Raw genomic sequence first — 21834 nt, 5'->3', positions numbered from 1 at the left:
TCAGGAACAAATAAAACACTGAAATAAACCAAACATTAACATTTAGAAGTGATCTAAGTGACTTATATATCATTTTTAACCTCAGTAGTGAAACCTCTATTAATAAAAAAAGTGTACATGTACATACGTGTACATACCTTAATAAAAACAAGCAGGTGAGATGTTAGAACGCTTTTATTTCTATTCTAGTGGACACTCAATACTATAGACAGCTGCTGGAGTTTCTTTACCCCCCCGTTGAAAATGATGTGCCGGGAGTCCGCTGTTGAGTTTTGGACGAAATGCATTCTGGGATATATAGCTGTCCCAAGTCCACACCGATGCATGCTCGATAAAGCGGGCGGATCGAGAACACATCTGGGACTTTTTTTTCGCGTTCTCGGCTTGATGCGTGCCAATTGGAACAGTACTTGGTCTCCGACTGATGACGTATCACGAGTACACGAGAACGCAAGTACGCACAAGTACGCATATTGAGAAACGCCCTATGTCAGCGACACACACCAGCTCTCTGTGGCTCTCTATTTAATGACCCTAAGCAGGTCACTCTGACCTGCAGACTCATGCAGCTGGCCTTAGTGCTATCTACCACCCACTCGTCAGACTGCATAAGCCCAGATACCACCCAGTGATCCATCAGTTATCACTCATTCATCAGGCCCAGGTCCCAGCTGTCATCCATCATGTTCAAAGGAAATCTTCAGTTACAGTGGCTTGCAAAAGTATTCGGCCCCCTTGAACTTTTCCACATTTTGTCACATTACAGCCACAAACATGAATCAATTTTATAGGAATTCCACGTGAAAGACCAATACAAAGTGGTGTACACGTGAGAAGTGGAACGGAAATCATACATGATTCCAAACAGTTTTTACAAATAAATAACTGCAAAGTGGGGTGTGCGTAATTATTCAGCCCCCTGAGTCAATACTTTGTAGAACCACCTTTTGCTGCAATTCCAGCTGCCAGTCTTTTAGGGTATGTCTCTACCAGCGTTGCACATCTAGAGACTGAAATCCTTGCCCATTCTTCTTTGCAAAACAGCTCCAGCTCAGTCAGATTAGATGGACACTGTTTGTGAACAGCAGTTTTCAGATCTTGCCACAGATTCTCGATTGGATTTAGATCTGGACTTTGACTGGGCCATTCTAACACATGGATATGTTTTGTTTTAAACCATTCCATTGTTGCCCTGGCTTTATGTTTAGGGTCGTTGTCCTGCTGAAAGGTGAACCTCCGCCCCAGTCTCAAGTCTTTTGCGGACTCCAAGAGGTTTTCTCCCAAGATTGCCCTGTATTTGGCTCCATCCATCTTCCCAACAACTCTGACCAGCTTCCCTGTCCCTGCTGAAGAGAAGCACCCCAGAGCATGATGCTGCCACCACCATATTTGACAGTGGGGATGGTGTGTTCAGAGTGATGTGCAGTGTTAGTTTTCCACCACACATAGCGTTTTGCATTTTGGTCTCATCTGACCAGAGCACCTTCTTCCACATGTTTGCTGTGTCCCCCACATGGCTTGTGGCAAACTGCAAATGGGACTTCTTATGGTTTTCTGTTAACAATGGCTTTCTTCTTGCCACTCTTCCATAAAGGCCAACTTTGTGCAGTGCACGACTAATAGTTGTCCTATGGACAGATTCCCCACCTGAGCTGTAGATCTCTGCAGCTCGTCCAGAGTCACCATGGGCCTCTTGGCTGCATTTCTGATCAGTGCTCTCCTTGTTCGGCCTGTGAGTTTAGGTGGACGGCCTTGTCTTGGTAGGTTTACACTTGTGCCATACTCCTTCCATTTCTGAATGATCGCTTGAACAGTGCTCCGTGGGATGTTCAAGGCTTGGGAAATCTTTTTGTAGCCTAAGCCTGCTTTAAATTTCTCAATAACTTTATCCCTGACCTGTCTGGTGTGTTCTTTGGACTTCATGGTGTTGTTGCTCCCAATATTCTCTTAGACAACCTCTGAGGCCGTCACAGAGCAGCTGTATTTGTACTGACATTAGATTACACACAGGTGCACTCTATTTAGTCATTAGCACTCATCAGGCAATGTCTATGGGCAACTGACTGCACTCAGACCAAAGGGGGCTGAATAATTACGCACACCCCACTTTGCAGTTATTTATTAGTGTGAACGCTTGAAAAGCATTCACAGTATTGTTCTTCAAATCTTTATTAGTGTGAATGCTTGTAAAAGCATTCACAGTATTGTTCTTCTAATTAGTGTGAATGCTTGTAAAAGCATTCACAGTATTGTTGTTGTAATCTTTATTAGTGTGAATGCTTGTAAAAGCATTCACAGTATTGTTGTTGTAATCTTTATTATTATTATTAGTGTGAATGCTTGTAAAAGCATTCACAGTATTGTTGTTGTAATCTTTATTAGTGTGAATGCTTGTAAAAGCATTCACAGTATTGTTCTTCTAATCTTTATTATTAGTGTGAATGCTTGTAAAAGCATTCACAGTATTGTTCTTCTATTCTTTATTATTATTTCACATTCCGTACGTTTTTTGGACGCTAACTCCTTCAAAACCGTTCAACTTAGAAAAACCATTCAAACACCGTTAGATTCCTCTTCTTTTGGAATAGTGTGCTTCTATTTTTCTCATTATTAACATTTATATTTTTAAAATTATTCAACTTTTTTCAACAAAAATTTCCCATGTATTTCAATGGGGAGACCCTTCAAATCCTCATTCAACTTACTCATTTCTAAACTCTTACTACTTCCACATACATTGACATAGAGCCACCATTCAAACTTTAAAACGAAGACAAGACATTCAACTATTCAACTTGTATTTATCTTTTCAATATCTGTTATACTTTTTCTTCAGTTCCAGTTTAAGTTTCATGATGTTTTTTCAGCCGTTTCAGCGTTTATAATGGGTGTGTATGGGACGGAATGTTGGGGCTAGAGTGAGACAGCTCAACTGCTAGAGTGAGAGGAGCGAAAAAATTAATCTGAAAATATTTTTTAAAACTGCTGCTGTGTCCGCAGCGTTTGCTCTACAGGTATGATTTTACCCCCAAAACGTAGCCATCGCTGTCCTCTTTCATCCAATGTGTTTACTATTGTGCTAGGTGTTATGGTTCTTTCATAAATGTCACCAAAGCACAGCCTCCTCCCTCAACTCCTCCTTAGACTCCAATGTTAAAATGGCTCAGAAAGTTCCTTTGAAAATCAGAAGAGCAGGCTGTCTTTACACTGTCACCACGTCCATATAATAAACTCCACAGGCATGAAAACTGAGAATTAGGTAGACTAGACATTGCTGCCGCTCACGGTGAAAGAATTTTGTCAATACGACTTATACTTTTCATTTGGGAGCGATTTGTTTCGCCTGACTTTTCTGTTCATTTTAAGCAGCAAAAGTGAGGTGCATGTCTGCGTGTGTATGGGGCCATTGGGTGCAGTCACTATAGCAACCAGGCTCACACCTGCCTGCTTAACGAGCTCTCTCTCTCACTGTGCCAAGATTCATTTTAAACACTTCTCTTTCAACTGCTGCTGTGTCCACAGTGTTTGCCCTACAGCCATCATTTTACCCTCAAAACGTTGCCATCGATGTTCTCTTTCCAACAGCATGTCTTTCAAAGCTCAGAAATATAAACTTTTTAAACTGTGTGGATCCAAGTGGAGGGATCACATTTCAGTCATTCAGTGATTCAAAGAATATGAACTTTTAATATTCATTCAGATGTTTTCTGACTCTAAATTTTCTTTTCTCATTTCTTAGGTTTTTCTAATTTACATTTAAAACATTTTCAGCTATTTTCCAACTTCTTCTCTATGGATGTCAGCTTTTAGCAGTTCAGCACTTTTGTTTTCAGGTGCAAATTTCTGTATTTTTCATCTCATTCAAAATTCCTAACTTAAATTCAGCAATTAATTCATTTCAGTGCATACATTCAGATTCAAGCATTCACACTGCAGTTTCTTCAGAAAATGCACTTTCTAGTTGTGTGGATGCCCTAAAAGGGCTTCCACACTATTGAGATCCTGTTTCTCTTTCTTCTTTATTATTATTCTTCAAGTTGCTTCCGTGACGCTTTTTTGCCGTTTAACTACTGCCTCAGTTTTCAGCCGATTTTCTCCGTTCAAACTCTATACTGTTCTGCTCTTTCTGCTAATGTTTGCTATGACTTTTGGTGTTTATTACTCTTATACTTTTTAAAATATTACACTTTTTTCCTTTAATTTGTCCCATTGAAATGAATGGAAATCTTCAGAAATTCTGCTAAAACTTGCTTGTTTTTGAAATTTAACTACTTTGTCATACTTTCACCTAGAAACTCCATTCAAACTTTAAAATGTTCTCAGACTATTGGGCTATTGCTGTGTGATTCAGCTTTTTCAGATCTTCTACCGTTTTAATTTTATACCTCTTTAAGTTTTCAGTTGCAAAATTGGGATTTTTCAGAAAATACATGCGTTGTTATGGTTGCTATGCAATTAACTCAGAGTGTGCACTCGTCCTTTCTGAATTTTCTCTTCATGTCTGAACGACTTCTTGCTACTCGCTCAATTTCCACTCAACCCCACAAACAATTATACATCAAAACGTAGGTATTTTTGCTGGCTTTCAGAAAATGTCACCATCATTGTTGTGGGACTTATAGATTTTTGCAAATCTCCTCAGAGTAACATAAAGTATCAAAACTCTCCATAGAAACTCAATGGAGAGTTTCTTCAAAATCAGCGCTGGAATTCTCTAATGAGAGGCATTTTCAAATCGTCATATCTCCTTAACGAAACAAAGTTGAGACATGAGGCTTGTGCCCATATATCTTCAGACATCCCTGATGCTCACAATTCAAAATTTTTTCCCACCTATTACCGTTTTGAGATGAGTTACACTTGTTTGAGGGTAGGAAATTCGTGCCTTGCTCAGATCTCTTCAGATTTCAAACTCTGGAAATGAGGCACTTTTTTCTCTCGTCATATCTTTTGATGGATTTCAACAGAGACCTGAAAATTTCCATGACTGTTCACCAAAGCCTGCTGTTTCTTACGGTGAAAGAATGATTTTGATGCTCCATATAGATTTAGAGTTACAAAACGTTGTTTGAGGGCAAGTCAAGGCAGTTTTGCTTTGCCTCTACTCAGTTACAGTGTGTTACAAGTCATATATCTTCAATAATTTATATTTTATCTCTGAATTATGAAGACCTGCAGATTCCCCATCTCTTCTGAACAAAACGGTGTCAGAATGACCGTTCTAGCTCCTACGGTTAGGAAATTATGGCCATTTGTTCGAGGGGAATCCTGAATGTGAGAAATACACTGCAGAAAACTTATACCTCTCTCTGTGTCTGTGTGTGTAAGTGCTGATTACAGCAGGTGCAGCCAATTTAGCTGACCTAGATATACCAAGCACAGACTCTTAACAGCCACTGTACACTTTGCTCTCTGTGTATGTGTGTGTGAGTATCAATATTTCTCCCATGTTAAAGTATTACTCCTCCATAATAGTATTTGTGCTAAATCAAAGTACTTCTACTACATGTTAGTACTTCTGCTCAATCATAGTATTTCTGCTAAATCAAGTATTTTTGACAAATCATGGTATTTGTGCCAAATCATGGTTTTGGGGCAGAACCATAATATTTATTTAATGTTATGAGATTACTACTAAGTGGAGGAATGTCTGTTATGTTATAGTATATTTGCTGAATATAGTATATCTGCCAAATCATAGTATTTATCCCAAATCATAGTGTTTATGCAAAATTACAGTATTTCTGCTAAAAAGCAGAAATAGTACCTTTAGCAGAAATTTCTGTCAAAAGATATTATTTATGTTAAAACATAGTATTTCTGCTAAGTCATAGTATTTCTGCCAAATCATAGTATTTGTACTTATTCATAGTACTTGTGCCAAATCATAGTATTTGTACCCAATTATAGTATTTCTGCCATATCATCGTATTTGTGCCAAATCATGGTATTTTTTGCCAAATCATGGTTTTGGGGCAAATCATGTTATTTGTGTCCAGTTAAAATTTCTGTTATATTATAGTGTTACTACTAAGTCGTAGAATTTCTGTTATGTTATAGTATATCTGCTGATTATAGTATATGTGCCAAATCATAGTATTTATAGCAAATCATAGTATTACTGCCCAAACATAGTATTTCTGCCAAATTGTAGTATTTGTGCAAAACATAGAATTTCTGCAAAATCATAGTATATCTGTTATGTTATAGTATTACTACTAAGGCATAGTATTCCTATCAAATCATAGTATTCCAAATCATAGTATTACTGCAATTCCATAGTATTTGAGCGAAATCGTAGTATTTGTGCAAAAACATACTATGTCTGCAAAATCACATTATATCTGCTATGTTATAGTATTACTACTAAGGCATAGTATTTCTACCAAATCATAGTATTCCTTCAAAATCATAGTATCACTGCAATTTCATAGTATTTGAGCGAAACTGTAGTATTTGTACTAAATCATGGTACTTGTGCCAAATCATAGTATTTTTTTGCAAATCATGTTATTTGAACCAAAACATTGTATTTGTACGAAGTCATAGTATTTCTTCTAAATCATGGTATTTCACCCAAATCTCAGTAGTTGTGCTAAAACCCAGTATTATTGCCAAATCGTAGTATTTGTACTGAAACATAGTATTTGTGCCAATAAGAGTATTTGTACTAAATCATAGTACTTGTGCCAAATCATAGTATTTCTGCCATATTGTGCTAGTTGTGCAACAACATAGACTGTCTGCAAAATCATAGTATATCTGTTATGTTATAGTATTACTACTAAGTCACAGTATTTCTGCCAATTCGTAGTATTTGTACTAAATCATACTACTCGTGCCAAATCATAGTATTGAAATCAAAATATAGTATTTGTACCAAAGCATTGTATTTGTACTGAAGTACAGTATTTCTGCCAAATCATAGAATCACTGCAATTTCATAGTATTTTGAGGAATCCCTTTTGTTATAGTATTACTTCTAAGTCATAGTATTTCTGCTTTGTCATAGTATTTGTACTGAAACATAGTATTTCTGCCAAATCATAGTATTACTGCTATTTCATATTATTTGAGTGAAATTACAGTGTTTCTGCAAAGACATAGTATTTCTGCAAAATCATAGTATTACTGCTATTTCATAATATTTGAGTGAAATTACAGTGTTTCTGCAAAAACATTGGTTGGTATTGGTTTTAGTTACCTTTAGCGTATGCGCTAGTTAGCAATAGCTATGGCAGCCCAGTTATTTTATTGTTTTGGGCTTGTTCCTGCTTTGTTTTTTTCCCCTGCAAATTTATGTGAATTTGTACACTGTAATATCGCTGTATTACGTAATGGCTAAGTAGGAGGCTGACTGTTACTAAGTGCATCAGTGTACATAGGTCATCTCTTGTGTTGGAGTGCCCTCTTGTGGCGCCTTTTGGGTAGTGCCTTTGTAAGCGTGAACACTGCAAAGAAGTGGTATCAGACTGGTTTGTAGTGGAGGAATTTGTTGCCAGTTTCTTTCATCTTTAATCCGTATTCATGTTGTAATGTAGTAGTACCACAATATGGCAGAAACACTATGTTTTGGCACAAATACTTTGATTTGGTATACTTTAGCTTCTTCACCCCTGTAGGCAAAATTTTCATTTTTTCACCCCTTTTCAGCACAAATTCCAGCTTTTTGGCTGTTTTCAGAAAAACAAAACTCTTTTGAGCAGAAACTCTGCTGATTCATCTCTTTTCAGCGCAACTTATTGCTTCTTTAGCTCTTTTCTGCAGAAATTCTGCTGATTCACCTCTTTTCTGCAAAATGTTCAGCCTTTTCACCTCTTATCAGCACAAATCTCAGCTGTTTTCAGAAAAAAAACTCTTTTGAGCAGAAATTCTGCTGATTCACCTCTTTTCTGCAAAATTTTCAGCCTTTTCACTTCTTCTCAGCACAGTTCTCAGCAGCTTCTGCTCATTTAGCAAAATTGTCAGTTGCTCCATCTCTTGCTTTTGTGAGAATGAGTTTGGTTCAGTGAGATGAGCAGCTACCTTGAGACCAGAAGGGCCAGGTTCAAATCCCGGTCATGGCAAAAGCTGTTTTCAGTTTTCTCTTTTGTTCTGCCTCTTTTCTGCAGAAGTTCTGCTCATTCACCTCATCTCTTGTGTTGGAGTGCCCTCTTGTGGCGCCTTTTGGGTAGTGCCTTAGTAAGCGTGAACACTGCAAAGAAGTGGTATCAGACTGGTTTGTAGTGGAGGAATTTATTGCCAGTTTCTTTCATCTTTAATCCGTATTCATGTTGTAATGTAGTAACTTTTGTGGCACAAATACCACAATATGGCAGAAACACTATGTTTTGGCACAAGTACTTTGATTTGGTATACTTTAGCTTCTTCACCCCTTTTCAGCAAAATTTTCATTTTTTTTTCCCCTTTTCAGCACAAATTCCATTTTTGGGGCTGTTTTCAGAAAAAAAAAACTCTTTTAAGGAGAAACTCTGCTGATTCATCTCTTTTCAGCGCAAGTTTTTGCTCCTTTGCCTCTTTTCTGCAGAAATTCTGCTGATTCACCTTTTTCTGCAAAATTTTCAGCCTTTTCACCTCTTATCAGCACAATTCTCAGCAGCTTCTGCTAATTTCAGCAGAGTAAGTAATGACACGTCTCTGCAGTTCAAAGGTCGTGCGTTCAATCCCACCTTGGTCAACATTTTTTTCCCTACAAATTTATACACTATCACAGACCTCTAATTTATATTGCTAATTTCTTTCACTACAAATGAGTAGTGCAAAAAACATACTATGTCTGTCTGCAACATCACAGTATATCTGTTATGTTATAGTATTACTACTAAATCACAGTATTTCTGCCAATTCAAGGAGGCTGACTGTTACTAAGTGCATCAGTGTACATAGGTCATCTGTTGTGTTGGAGTGCCCTCTTGTGGCGCCTTTTGGATAGTGCCTTAGTAAATGTGAACACTGCAAAGAAGTGGTATCAGACTGGTTTGTAGTGGAGGAATTTGTTGCCAGTTTCTTTCATCTTTAATCCGTATTCATGTTGTAATGTAGTAGTACCACCATATGGCAGAAACACTATGTTTTGGCACAAATACTTTGATTTTGTATACTTTAGCTTCTTCACCCTTTTCAGCAAAATTTTCATTTTTTTCACCCCTTTTCAGCACAAATTCCAGCCTTTTTGGCTGTATTCAGAAAAAAAAAAAACCCAACTCTTTTCAGCAGAAACTCTGCTGATTCATCTCTTTTCAGCGCATACGTTTTATGATTTTAGCAGCTTTTCTAATATGGACCTCAGATTCTTGTTAATGCTCCATGGCAGAAATACATACAAGTACCCACCTGATGAAGCAGACAGAGGCAGTACCTCTGATTTGTGAATTTGAGCAGAAACAGGTTGTTTTACCTCTTTTCAGCAGAAATTCTGCTGATTCACCTCTTTTCTGCAGAAGTTTGAGCAGCTTCTGCTCATTTCAGCAGAATTATGAGTCTCTCCACCTCTTCTTTGCAAGAGTGAGTTTGGCTCAGTGAGATGAGTGGCTTCCTTGAGACCAGGAGGGCCAGTTTCAAATCCTGCTCACGGCAGTATTTTTTTTTTCACCACTTTTCAGCACAAGTCCCTGCTTTTTCAGGTATTTTCAGCAAAAACATCTTTTCGGCAGAATTCTGCTGAAAATTCTGCTTATTCACCTCTTCTGCAAAATTTTCAGCCTTTTCACCTCTTATTAGCACAAATCTCAGCTGTTTTCAGAAAAAAACACTTTTGAGCAGAAATTCTGCTGATTCATCTCTTTTCAGTGCAACTTTCTGCTTCTTTACCTCTTTTCTGCAGAAATTCTGCTGATTCACCTCTTTTCTGCAAAATTTTCAGCCTTTTCTCCTCTTATCAGCACAATTCTCAGCAGCTTCTGCTCATTTCAGCAAAAGTGTCAGTCTCTCCACCTCTTCATTGGGAGAATGAGTTTGGCTCAGTGAGATGAGTAGCTGCCTTGAGACCAGGAGGGCCGGGTTGAATCCTGCTCATGGCAACATAGGACGGGTTTCTTTCACCACTTTTTAGCAAAATTTCGCCGTCTTTACCACTTTGCAGTAGAATTTTTGCTTTTCACCACTTTTAAGCAAAAATCTCTCCTTCTTCACTTGTTTTCAGCGGAATTTTCAGTTTCTTCACCACCATACAACTTTTTGCAACTTTTCATCTTTTTCAGCTTTTCAGCAGACAGCTTCAGCGTTAAGGCATCCACACAGCATTTTCGCAGGAAATGCAAATTTTTCTAGTTATTATTTTCTTTTCTGTACGTTTTTTGGCATCTAACTCCTTCAAAACTGTTCAACTTAGAAAAACCATTCAAACACCGTTAGATTCCTCTTCTTTTGGACATGACTGCTTGTATTTTTCTCATTCATAACATTTATATTTTTAAAATTATTCAACTTTTTTCAACAAAAATTTCCCATGTATTTCAATGGGGAGACCCTTCAAATTCTCCTTCAACTTACTCCTCTTTAAACTGTATCTACTTCGACATACATTGACATAGAGCCACCATTCAAACTTTAAAACGAAGACAAGACATTCAGCTATTCAACTTGTATTTATCTTTTCAATATCTATTATACTTTTTCTTCAGTTCCAGTTTAAGTTTCATGATGTTTTTTCAGCCGTTTCAGAGTTTATAATGGGTGTGTATGGGACGGAATGTTGGGGCTAGAGTGAGACAGCTCAACTGCTAGAGTGAGAGGAGCAAAAAAATTAATCCTAAAATCTTTTTTAAAACTGCTGCTGTGTCCGCGGTGTTTGATCTACAGGTATGATTTTACCCTCAAAACGTAGCCATCGCTGTCCTCTTTCACCCGATGTGTTTACTATTGTCCTAGGTGTTATGGTTCTTTCATAAATGTCACCAATGCACAGCCTCCTCCCTCCAACTCTTCCATAGACTCTAATGTTAAAATGGCTCAGAAGGTTCGTTTGAAAATCAGAAGTAAGGGCTGTCTTTACACTGTCACCACGTCCATATATTAAACTCTACAGGCATGAAAACTGAGAATTCAGTAGACTAGACATTGCTGTCGCTCACAGTGAAAGAATTTTGTCAATACGACCTGTACTTTTCATTTGGGAAGGATTTGTTTGGGCCTGACTTTTCTGTTCATTTTAAGCAGCAAAAGTGAGGTGCATGTCTGTGTGCGTGTGTATGGAGCCATTGGGTGCAGTCACTATAGCAACCAGGCTCACACCTGCCTGCCTAACGAGCTCTGTCTCTCACTCTGCCAAGATTCATCTTAAACACTTCTCTTTCAACTGCTGCTGTGTCCACAGTGTTTGCTCTACAGCCATCATTTTACCCTCAAAACGTCGCCATCGTTGTTCTCTTTCCAACACTGTCTTTCAAAGCTCAGAGATGTAAAGTTTTTAAACTGTGTGGATCCAAGTGGGGGGATCACATTTTAGTCATTCAGTCATTCAAAGAATATGAACTTTTAATATTCATTCAGATGTTTTCTGACTCTAAATTTTCTTTTCTCATTACTTAGGTTTTTCTAATTTACAATTAAAACATTTTCAGCTATTTTCCAACTTCTTCTCTGTGGATGTTAGCTTTTAGCAGTTCAGCTTTTTTGTTTTCAGGTGCAAATTTCTGTATTTTTCATCTCATTCAAAATTTTTAAGTCAAAATTCAGCAATTAATTCATTTCAGTGCATACATTCAGATTCAAGCATTCACACTGCAGTTTCTTCAGAAAATGCACTTTCTAGTTTGTAAAAAATGTTTGGAATCATGTATGATTTCCGTTCCACTTCTCACGTGTACACCACTTTGTATTGGTCTTTCACGTGGAATTCCAATAAAATTGATTCATGTTTGTGGCTGTAATGTGACAAAATGTGGAAAAGTTCAAGGGGGCCGAATACTTTTGCAAGCCACTGTATAATACGGTACAAGTGATACAGGCACATAATATTTACCTAGGTGGATACTCCAACCTTATATATCAGTCACTCATGCTCAAGTCACAATACAAGTTATGAGAAAAACTGATTCCACCTTGTTGTCTCTTTGTTACATTTTAGGAGTAAGCAAAGTATTTGCGCAGCTGTCTGCATATCATATGTGCTAATTTTGTGTTTTCAAACTTTTAGGTGCACGCTAAACCCCAGCGATCAGCTGGCCATGGAGGGTCCTCTCTCCAGAGTGAAGAGCATAAAGAAATCCCTGCGACAGTCCTTTAGACGAATCAGACGTAGCAGAGTCTCTCTAAGAAAACAACATGTTAACACTGCTACTAAGGTAGAATCGCAAAAAGGACTCTGCTACCTTTTCCATGTTTCTCCATTGTCGCATGTGTTATGTATATTGATATCTGCCTAAGCAGCTCCAAGAGGCAAATGCTCGTCTGGAGGCTGAATTGGCAGAGATGGAGCTGGCTCCCGTCCAGAGGAAAATTGAAGCTCGCTCTTCAGACGACTCTTTCACTGGCCTAGTACGGACGCTCTACTTTGCAGACACCTTCCTCTCTGACAGTGAGTTTGCGTGTTAAATGTGTAGTATAGTATGTAAACAGCACTTGCTACAGAAATGAATAGTGGGCAGAACTTTGGGTTGTTTCCATTTCCTTACATGTCTCCTCATTTTCTTTTAGGTTCACATAACACGCCCTCCCTGTGGGCAGGGACCAATGGTGGCTGTGTGTTTGCCTACATGCTTCGCCTTCCTTCTGTAGAGCATAGAGCAGATGAGCCTGTCACCGCTCAACTATGTAGGTTTAACATTGTGGTGGTCTGATCTCTCAGCTCTGCCCTCTTCTTGTAAAGTTGTCTCTTCTTTATATTTGCGTCCTTTATTTTCAGCCAAAGAGATTCAGCTGATGCACCGCGCTCCTGTCGTCGGTATTGTGGTGTTAGATGGACATGGGGCTCCTCTCCCTGAGCCCCTAGAGGTTGCTCACGATCTGGCTCGCGCGCCTGATATGCAGGGCTCACACCACCTCCTGGTCGTGTCTGAGGAACAGTTTAAGGTTAGACTTGGAGCACTAGGGTTCCAGTGGGTCATTAAGATGTCTTAAAAAGTTAATATCAAAGAAAAGGTGGTCTTAAAATGTCTTGTTCCTTGTAAATTTTTCTAAAAGTGTTACATTCTCAGTTAGTATTTTTATAGACTTGTAGATTATAGCCCTAAAAAATAACAATTAAATCAGTTACTGTTGGTTCATGTCACTTGTTGAGCATTGTTGTCTCTTAGCTTGTTCTATGGTCTAAAGAGAATGCCATTTATGTGGTCTAGGCTCACAATTTTAAATATCGGTACAATTACTGTTATTTATTGAAGTGTAGGATAGAAATATTAAATCCTCTTAAAATTTCCAAAACTTTATTCCAATGCATTTATTTTGTGTGTGTTCAGGTTTTCACCCTGCCAAAAGTTAGTGCTAAGATGAAATTAAAGCTGACTGCTGTTGATGGCTCTCGAGTGCGAAGGGTAGGCATGGCCTGGTTTGGTAGCAGTCGGACAGAGGACTATGGTGAAAGCGGCTTGTTGGTCCTGACTAATCAGGGCGATGTTCACGTGGTGTCACTGCCACATGTCAAGATGCAGGTACAGTACCCCTGCATCCGCCGAGAGGACGTCAGTGGAATCGCTTCTTGTGTTTTCACAAAGCACGGCCAAGGTATAGAGACGCCTGCGCACACGTTTCTTCCTCTGTTTTACTGGGACTCTAAATACATTCTCTTTAGAATATACCATCAACAACACAGGTGTAACTCTGGCTCGACCTTCTAGAAGCACTTTTCACAAGTCATGTATGTCTTTGTTCTAGCCTGAAGTCTTTAGCCTTAATAGCTATTTGAAGAGATGGGGATCAGTCATAAGTTGTTGACTTTCCATAAAGAGCTAAAGAAACATGTGACAGTCAAAGAATTCAGAGTTGATATATGTGTTAGTGTTTTGCAACAGCAATTTCTAAAGCAGCTTTTACAAAAAGCTGGTGATGTTATGCAATTTTTATGTCCTAGTTACCAATAAAATTAAAGATAATTTAGACACACGCTTCCAAATAACTGCCCAAATAAGGAATGTAAGGTGTTTCAAGATGCCTGTACAACAAGACCTGATTTTAGAATGACTTTGATTTCACTCAAAGAAAAAATGCTTGTTTCATGGTGGTAAACTGGGGTTACAATTGGTATATTTTGTGATTTGCGTTAGTACATGCCGAGACTTGTTGTATTGTGGGATATGTTAATCAGATTAAAGGATCCATTTACTGTCAGATTATTATGAGAACTGGATTGTTTAGTTTGTATGTTTGTTGGTTTTAAATGGGAAGACCCTTATGCCGCTTACATCCATGCTGTTCAGTAACTGCTGCCATGAGGTTTCACCCCCCACCCCGCTTACCACTTTCACTAAGCTCCTGTGTCCTGTTGTTCTCCCTCAGGCTTCTACCTGATCTCACCGTCTGAGTTTGAAAGATTCTCTTTGTCGACCCGCTGTGTTGTGGAGCCTCGTTGTCTGGTGGAGGCTCCACTTCATTCTGGCTGCTCCAACCAACACCAGTCACAGCCAGTTGGAGCTTCATCTACTCATAGGTACATAAACTTGGAGGTTTCCTTGTTTTCATCATGTTGGTGTTTACTGAATACAAAAGTTTGCTGTAGGGCAATTTGAGCCAGGTTGTTATATGATGCTGGTAGTTACAACTGCCATGTTAAATGAGAGTAAATACATTGTAATAATGCCAAAAAAGTACATAAAAGAGTGAAAAATTTCTAAGGACTTTAATGCTGACCCTGTTGAAGGTATAATAAACATTAGATGGACATCTCACTGATGTGTGCAGAGTGAGTAGATAGAAAGAAAAGTAAACATGAAGTTAGTTAAAAACATTAGAAGCAAGACTGATATTGTGTAACACAGAAGTGCAAATTGCATTTATAAAAAAAGGGTGAAAAGACAGCGATCTGGTCTGGTGGATTTGAGTGTAAACATGGCTGTCTGACTTTCTGATCCCTGGTTGGTGAAACTCACTCTTGGGACATAGAATGTCACGTCTTTCGTGGATAAGGACCCCAAACTAATGCTTGAGGCTGAGAGATGCCGACAGTCCTGACTCAGGTGTGCCTCAACACCTGGAATAGTAAAACCACTCAACTAAAGCGCATAACATCTCTTGCCTTCTCTTCCAAATGTATAAACCACTAGTTCCAGTATAGTCAGTTATGCTGTTTTTGCATGCTTTTGTCTTTCATTTTCTCTTAATATTTATAAGTGACATCAACCTTCCTGTGACTGCAGATTGAAATCAGCCAGTATGGCTATATCAGCAAAATTTACACATTTTACTTCCAGTGCATTGTCCCTTTTTAACGAATATTTTAACAGGATATCAATATTACATGTTTTACATATTACAATAATTGATATGTTGTGACATCCCTAAGAATGAGCTTTGCAGAGAATGAGCTTTCATTACTTTTTGTCTTCTCTGTCCTTTTAGAGCCAAACATGATGGTGGGGATGCAGGTAAAACAATTAAAAACAAAAAATATCATTCTAACTAAATGTGCATGTGTCACATGAGTGTGTGTTCTGTGTTCTGTGGTGTTGTATAATTCTTTGCTATGCTAAATGTGCTGTCTGTTTTTACACGTACCTTGTCTATGGCTGACTGTGTTGACATGCCATCTATTGCAGAAAATGCAGCTAAACATGTTATGGAGCATGCTTTGCTGAATGATGAGAGTGAGTACTCAAGATACAAAGGCAGGAGAATATCCTGAAATATAGACCTGGAAGGTCAAATAGTATGTCCCTCGGACATTGTAGTTGTTCAAAGGAAATCTGGCTTCAGTTGTAACTGAATCATACTCTACGTTTTTGAGCTAGTACTGCAGCCTCTTACTCACATTGTCATTTGACACATCCAAATTACATGGCTCAGAACCATATATAAGCACCTGACTGATACAACTTCAGTTTTTCCCCAGTGAGCTGGCTTGCTGTGACTGAGCTAACACTCCAAGTCATGACAAAGTGTGGTGATGTTAAAAACAATAGTTAGTTACAGTTGGGTTTTTTGTATTTTGTTTTTTTCTTTTCAGAAGTACTTCAGGAGATCCAGAAGTCACTAGAAGGAGATCAAATGCAAGTATCACAAACACTTTGTAGTTATACAAAAATTAAATGAGGAAAAAAAAGATGATGTGCCATTCTCAGGCTGGGAAAATGACTGCAGTGTGTAGCTATATCTGTGTGTAAGAACTGTTTGCAGCGTGCACCTCTGCGGGGGAAAAGGCACTGACCAACTTCAGTCTGTTTTGTTACTGTGATTGGAAAGCGGCGTTGCTGGTGTTAATCCCAGAACTCTGAATTCAATAATATTTTCCCAATTAACCTTTAAAAGTAAATCGATGTGATTCTTTGGCTTAAAAAGCTACCAACATTTTTTCTTGCAGATTTTCACTTGATATGTTATGAGAAAATTCAACTCATTCAACCCAGAAATTCTTCTAACATTTCTCCAATATTAACGACAAACATCACACAGTGCATTATGACCATACATCTCCACTTCAGTCTCATTCGTCCAAATAATTTTTCGAAAGTCTTGTGGCTTACTCAAATATAACCTTGCAAATCTAAGGCTTCTCCTTATAGTGAGAAGAGGCTTTTCCCTAGTAAGCCTTGCAAACAAGCTGTACTTGCTCAGTCTTAATTGTAGTATCATAAACTTTTAAAATGCTGAGATTATGGCTCTTGGGTTTTTAAAGGTGAACATGAAGTTGGAAAGTTGTAACCAATTGTGTTAATGGATTCTGTTTTCTGTTTGTCAAAGGTCATTCCTGGAGAATAATGTGAAAAGTGCTGTAGCATGAGGAGCCTATCTCAGCAGCTGAGGTGCGACTTTGTAGCACTTTCTTTCCTACAAATGCAAAACATGCAACCAATTTTTGAATCCACGTCTGTTGGTTCATGGTGTTTTTGTGCTATATCTTTAGAGAGAACCGACATGTTGATATGTCTAAAGTGGACCTAAGCGACAGATCTTGCCTCCATTTTAGCTTACACAACCACTACTGACACCTGACCCCTCTCCTCAGAGACTTACCCGCTCACACCCGCCCCTTCATAGAGACACCAATAGGCTCTTGTCAGAAGTGCTTTCTGAATATCGGGGGCTTTGGCTCAGTAATGGTGCAAAGAATGTGAAGGAAGAGACACCACATGTGCCTAAGGACCATACACTGCTGCCATAGCATGGCCACACCCATTTAATCCCAAAGCTGGATGAGGCACATTACTGGCGTGTGACCGGATCCCTTCAAATCAGCCTTCTACATCTGACATGGAAGCTACTGAGCTGTTTTGTTTGGTATAAAACCGTTTGTTTAAATTCACTTGATGTTCTAATGGCCTTTATCACTACCAGCATCACTATCTAGTCACTGTACTCTGCTGTATATCTTACTGGCCTTCATGTCCTCACAGAAACATGAAGAAGAAAGTTGGGGGATGATTTTTAAATAACATTGATAAATATTTTGTGTAGTTTAGATTTGTAATTTGTTGTAGAAAAGCCCATTTCTACCTGCAAAAACATGTTGTGTCCAAAATTATAAAATGTTAAAATTAACAACAAGTTGCTGTAAAATATTTGACAAATTCTTGAGACACTGAAACACAGAGGAAACGCGTGTTTCAGTCTGAATTAGGTAATACTATTTTAATTTGTTTGGGGTTTTTTGTTGGTTTTGTTTGTTTATACAACAATGATGTAACACAAATCATGCGTTTTCACTTCATGCATAGTCTTTATATATTTTTTCATGTCTTAACTTTTTAAATTTACATTTACAAAGTTGGCATGATTTTAACTTTTAGTGGTTTTTTTTCTTTTGATGTTAATGAGCTTCCATACTATTCAGAAAATCAGTGGAACATGTAATGCCTGAGATGATATATGTGTGTGTGTTATTTTGACTTATCATTTACTTAGTGAGAGCATTACACATTCTTTACACCACGCATAGGTACTGATGCACTACTGCAATTTTTTGTGCATGTTCTTATTTTAATCTTTTTTCTTTTGCAGGTAATAAATACTGTAATTTAGGAATGTAATTGTAAACTATTGTGCTGAAATATTTTTAATATATAAATGATTCTTTACCTGTGGATCTGTTGTAACTGGGGTTGGCTGCTATTTAGATCACACAAGGAAATATTTTGGTACTATCTCTCACAATGCTGGGTGTTTTAGCATCAGTCTAGAATCTATTTTTGTAGTGAATTGATTAAGAATGCTAATTTTTTTAATAACTTTACACTACAATTTTCTTGGATAAAATTGTTTTTTCAAAGAATGACTTTCTGGCTCTTTTTTTCTGCATAGTATCTACATTTTGTAACATAGCACAAAATCGATATGGAAAAAATGACTATGCCGCAATGCAATTCTTGATTGTGTGACTGTCCCCAAGTCTTCAAGTCTTTGTGTGCTTGGTTCAGAGACCAAATGTCAACTCGGAACCCATTATTTGGCCCTCATGAACTGCCAAAGCTCAGTACTCCTTTTTGGTATCTTTTCCTCTAAAAGCCTAGCTACAGTGTTGTGTACTTGAGAGCATAGCTTTCTCTGATGAAATCTATACAATGACGGAGGAATCCGCTCTCCTGCGTGATCCAACTGTTTTGATAATAATGATAATGATAATAAAAACTTTGTTTGAAAGTGCAATATAGTCAAAGTGCTGAACAGCTGCTCCAATCTGACAAGACAACCAGTGAAGAGATTTTAATACTAGAGTAATGTGCTCAAAAATCCTAGTTTTGGTTAAAATGCGAGCAGCTGCATCTTGTACCATCTGTAAACCTCTAAAACGTTTCTCCCGTAAGCCAGAAGGGAGAGCATTATAATAATCAATGCATGAAGACACAAATTAATGGACAAGAATCTCTGCAGTGTCAAGTGATCAAACTTGTCTGATTTTAGCTATGTTCCTTAGGTGACAAAAGGCAGTCCTTGTTGTCTCTTTTACATGAGAGTCGAAGGAGAGCTCCGGGTCAAGCCACACGCCCAAGTTTTTTACCTTGTCCCTGCAATTTATGACATTCAGCAATTTTCAAGGTGAGGTTTTGGGGCAATTACTGAAATTTTTGTGATCCAATGACCATCAAATCTGTCTTATCAGCATTAAGAAACTAAAATAACAATAATAATAATACATTTTATTTGAGGGTGCCTTTCAAAAACCTAAGGTCACCTTACAAAAGAAAATTAGTAAAAGGAGCAATAGTCATAAAATACATAAAATAAGTAAAAATTGCAAAACAGAACTTGACAACAGATAAAATCAGCACTAAAGCGAATAAGCCAGTTTGAACAGATGTGTTTTGAGCTGTGACTTAAATATCGGAAGAGAGTCTGTTTCATATGGCTGGAGGAAGAGAGTTCCAGAGCAGAGCGACTGAAGGCTCTGTTCCCCATAGTGATAAGATGTGCGGACGGAACAGTAAGATGAATAGCAAATGAGGATCTGAGAGGGCGGGAAACAGTGGTTATATGAAGCAGGTCACACAAATAGGAAGGAGAAGATTTATGGATACACTTGTATGTGAGAAGTAAGATTTTAAAGTTTATCCTGGCTTCTATGGGGAACCAGTGAAGCTGCTGAACTGGGGTAATATGAGCTCTTGACGGCGTACGAGTTATGACCCCGAGCTGCAGAGTTTTGAAGAAGTTGGAGTTTATGAAGGGACCTTTTAGGGAGACCAAATAAGAGGGAATTGCAGTAATCAATACGGGACGTAATAAGACTATGGACAAGGATGGCAGCAGCATGGGGAGTAAGGAAGGGACGGAGTTGTTTAATATTACCTAAGTGGAAGTATGCAGACCGGATTATGTAATTAATCTGAGACTGGAAATAAAGATTATTATCAAGTGTAACACCCAAACTCTTGACCTGAGGGGAAGGAAGGGTGGGAGAATTTTCAATGTTAATGGAAAAACTCTGGGATTTGGTTAAGAAAGAGGCTGTACCAACAAGTAAAACTTCAGTTTTATTTTTGTTAAGTTTAAGAAAATTGGAGGAGAATGATGATCTAATCTCGATAAGACAGTGTGGAAGGGATGAATTGGGTTTAGAAGAAATGTAGAGCTGGGTGTCATCGGCATAACAGTGAAAATTTATATTATATTTTCGGAATATATGACCAAGAGGGAGCATGTAAATAATGAATAAAAGAGGCCCTAATACGGAACCCTGGGGCACACCAGCAGAAACAAGATAGAGACTTGAAGAGGGAGATTTAAATTGGATAAACTGAGTGCAGTCTGAAAGATATGAGGCAAACCTAGCAAGGGGGGTATGACTAATGCCAATGGATGCCAACCGGTTTAGGAGGATATTGTGAGAAATGGTATCAAGCACTGCACTAAGATCAAGAAGAATGAGGATGGATAGGAGACCAGAATCAAAGGGCGCTAAAGCTTTAAGCAGCTGCGCGCGCTCCGGCAGGCGGCAGTCACTTTCTGGCAGACGATCACTTTTTGGCACAACACCTGGAGCTATTGGGCAAAACAATGGCATGAGTGCTGCTGTTTGAGTGAGGAAGAATAAAGTAGTCGTGGTAAGCCAATCACACGACCACTTTAAGATGACAAAGTTCAATTCAATTCAGTTCAATTCAATTTTATTTATAAATCACAACAAAAGTCGCCTCAAGGTGCTTCATAGGTACAGAGAAAAACCCAACAATCATATGACCCCCTATGAGCAAGCACTTTGGCGACAGTGGGAAGGAAAAACTCCCTTTTAACAGGAAGAAACCTCCGGCAGAACCAGGCTCAGGGAGGGGTGGCCATCTGCTGCGACCGGTTGGGGTGAAAGAAGGAAAACAGGATGAAAGACATGCTGTGGAAGAGAGACAGAGGTTATTGCAGCACGTCTATTGCAGCATAACTAAGGGAGGATTCAGGGTCACCTGGTCCCGCCCTAACTATATGCTTTAGCAAAAAGGAAAGTTTTAAGCCTAATCTTGAAAGTAGAGATAGTGTCTGTCTCCCGAATCCAAACTGGAAGCTGGTTCCACAGAAGAGGGGCCTGAAAACTGAAGGCTCTCCCTCCCATTCTACTTTTAAATACTCTAGGGACAGCAAGTAGGCCTGCAGTGTGAGAGCGAAGTGCTCTAATAGGGTGATATGGTACTACAAGGTCATTAAGATAAGATGGGGCCTGATTATTTAAGACCTTGTATGTGAGGAGCAGGATTTTGAATCCAATTCTGGATTTAACAGGAAGCCAATGGAGGGAAGCCAATACAGGAGAAATATGCTCTCTCTTTCTAGTCCCTGTCAGTACTCTTGCTGCAGCATTTTGGATTAGCTGAAGGCTTTTCAGCGAGTTTTTAGGACATCCTGATAATAATGTAGTCCAGCCTGGAAGTAATAAATGCATGAACTAGTTTTTCAGCATCACTCTGAGACAGGATATTTCTAACTTTAGAGATGTTGTGCAAATGTAAGAAAGCAGTCTTACATATTTGTTTAATATGTGTATTGAAGGACATGTCTTGGTCAAAAATGACTCCAAGGTTCCTCACAGCATTACTGGAGGCCAAGGTAATGCCATCCAGAGTAAGAATCTGGTTAGATACCATTTCTAAGATTTTCAGGGCCAAGTACAATAACCTCAGTTTTATCTGAATTAAGATGCAGAAAGTTAGCGGCCATCCAGGTCTTTATGTCTTTAAGATATTCCTGCAGTTTAACTAATTGGTGTGTGTTACCTGGCTTCATGGATAGATAGAGCTGGGTGTCATCTGCATGTATAATGTA

At 38.5% G+C, this 21834-nt stretch overlaps 1 protein-coding gene across 1 annotated transcript in view; it reads left to right on the top strand.

Annotated features, from left to right (window-relative positions):
- The window catches only part of llgl2 (LLGL scribble cell polarity complex component 2), a 67114-nt gene extending 48753 nt beyond the window's left edge, over positions 1–18361 (top strand). The window contains exons 17-27 of the mRNA XM_031747827.2: positions 12137–12284; positions 12370–12517; positions 12637–12753; positions 12845–13011; positions 13398–13662; positions 14434–14584; positions 15493–15518; positions 15690–15737; positions 16097–16139; positions 16831–16892; positions 16994–18361. Coding sequence (XP_031603687.1) covers positions 12137–12284; positions 12370–12517; positions 12637–12753; positions 12845–13011; positions 13398–13662; positions 14434–14584; positions 15493–15518; positions 15690–15737; positions 16097–16139; positions 16831–16870 — 1153 coding nt within the window. The 3' untranslated portion in view covers positions 16871–16892; positions 16994–18361. The remainder of the gene's footprint in view (positions 1–12136; positions 12285–12369; positions 12518–12636; positions 12754–12844; positions 13012–13397; positions 13663–14433; positions 14585–15492; positions 15519–15689; positions 15738–16096; positions 16140–16830; positions 16893–16993) is intronic.
- The last annotated feature ends 3473 nt before the right edge of the window (positions 18362–21834 follow it).

The sequence above is a fragment of the Oreochromis aureus genome, linkage group 8 (assembly GCF_013358895.1).
Source record: "Oreochromis aureus strain Israel breed Guangdong linkage group 8, ZZ_aureus, whole genome shotgun sequence".
In the NCBI taxonomy this organism is placed as follows: Eukaryota; Metazoa; Chordata; class Actinopteri; order Cichliformes; family Cichlidae; genus Oreochromis; species Oreochromis aureus.
Note: the sequence above shows the minus strand (reverse complement) of the source record. Positions and strands in the feature narration are given on the sequence as shown.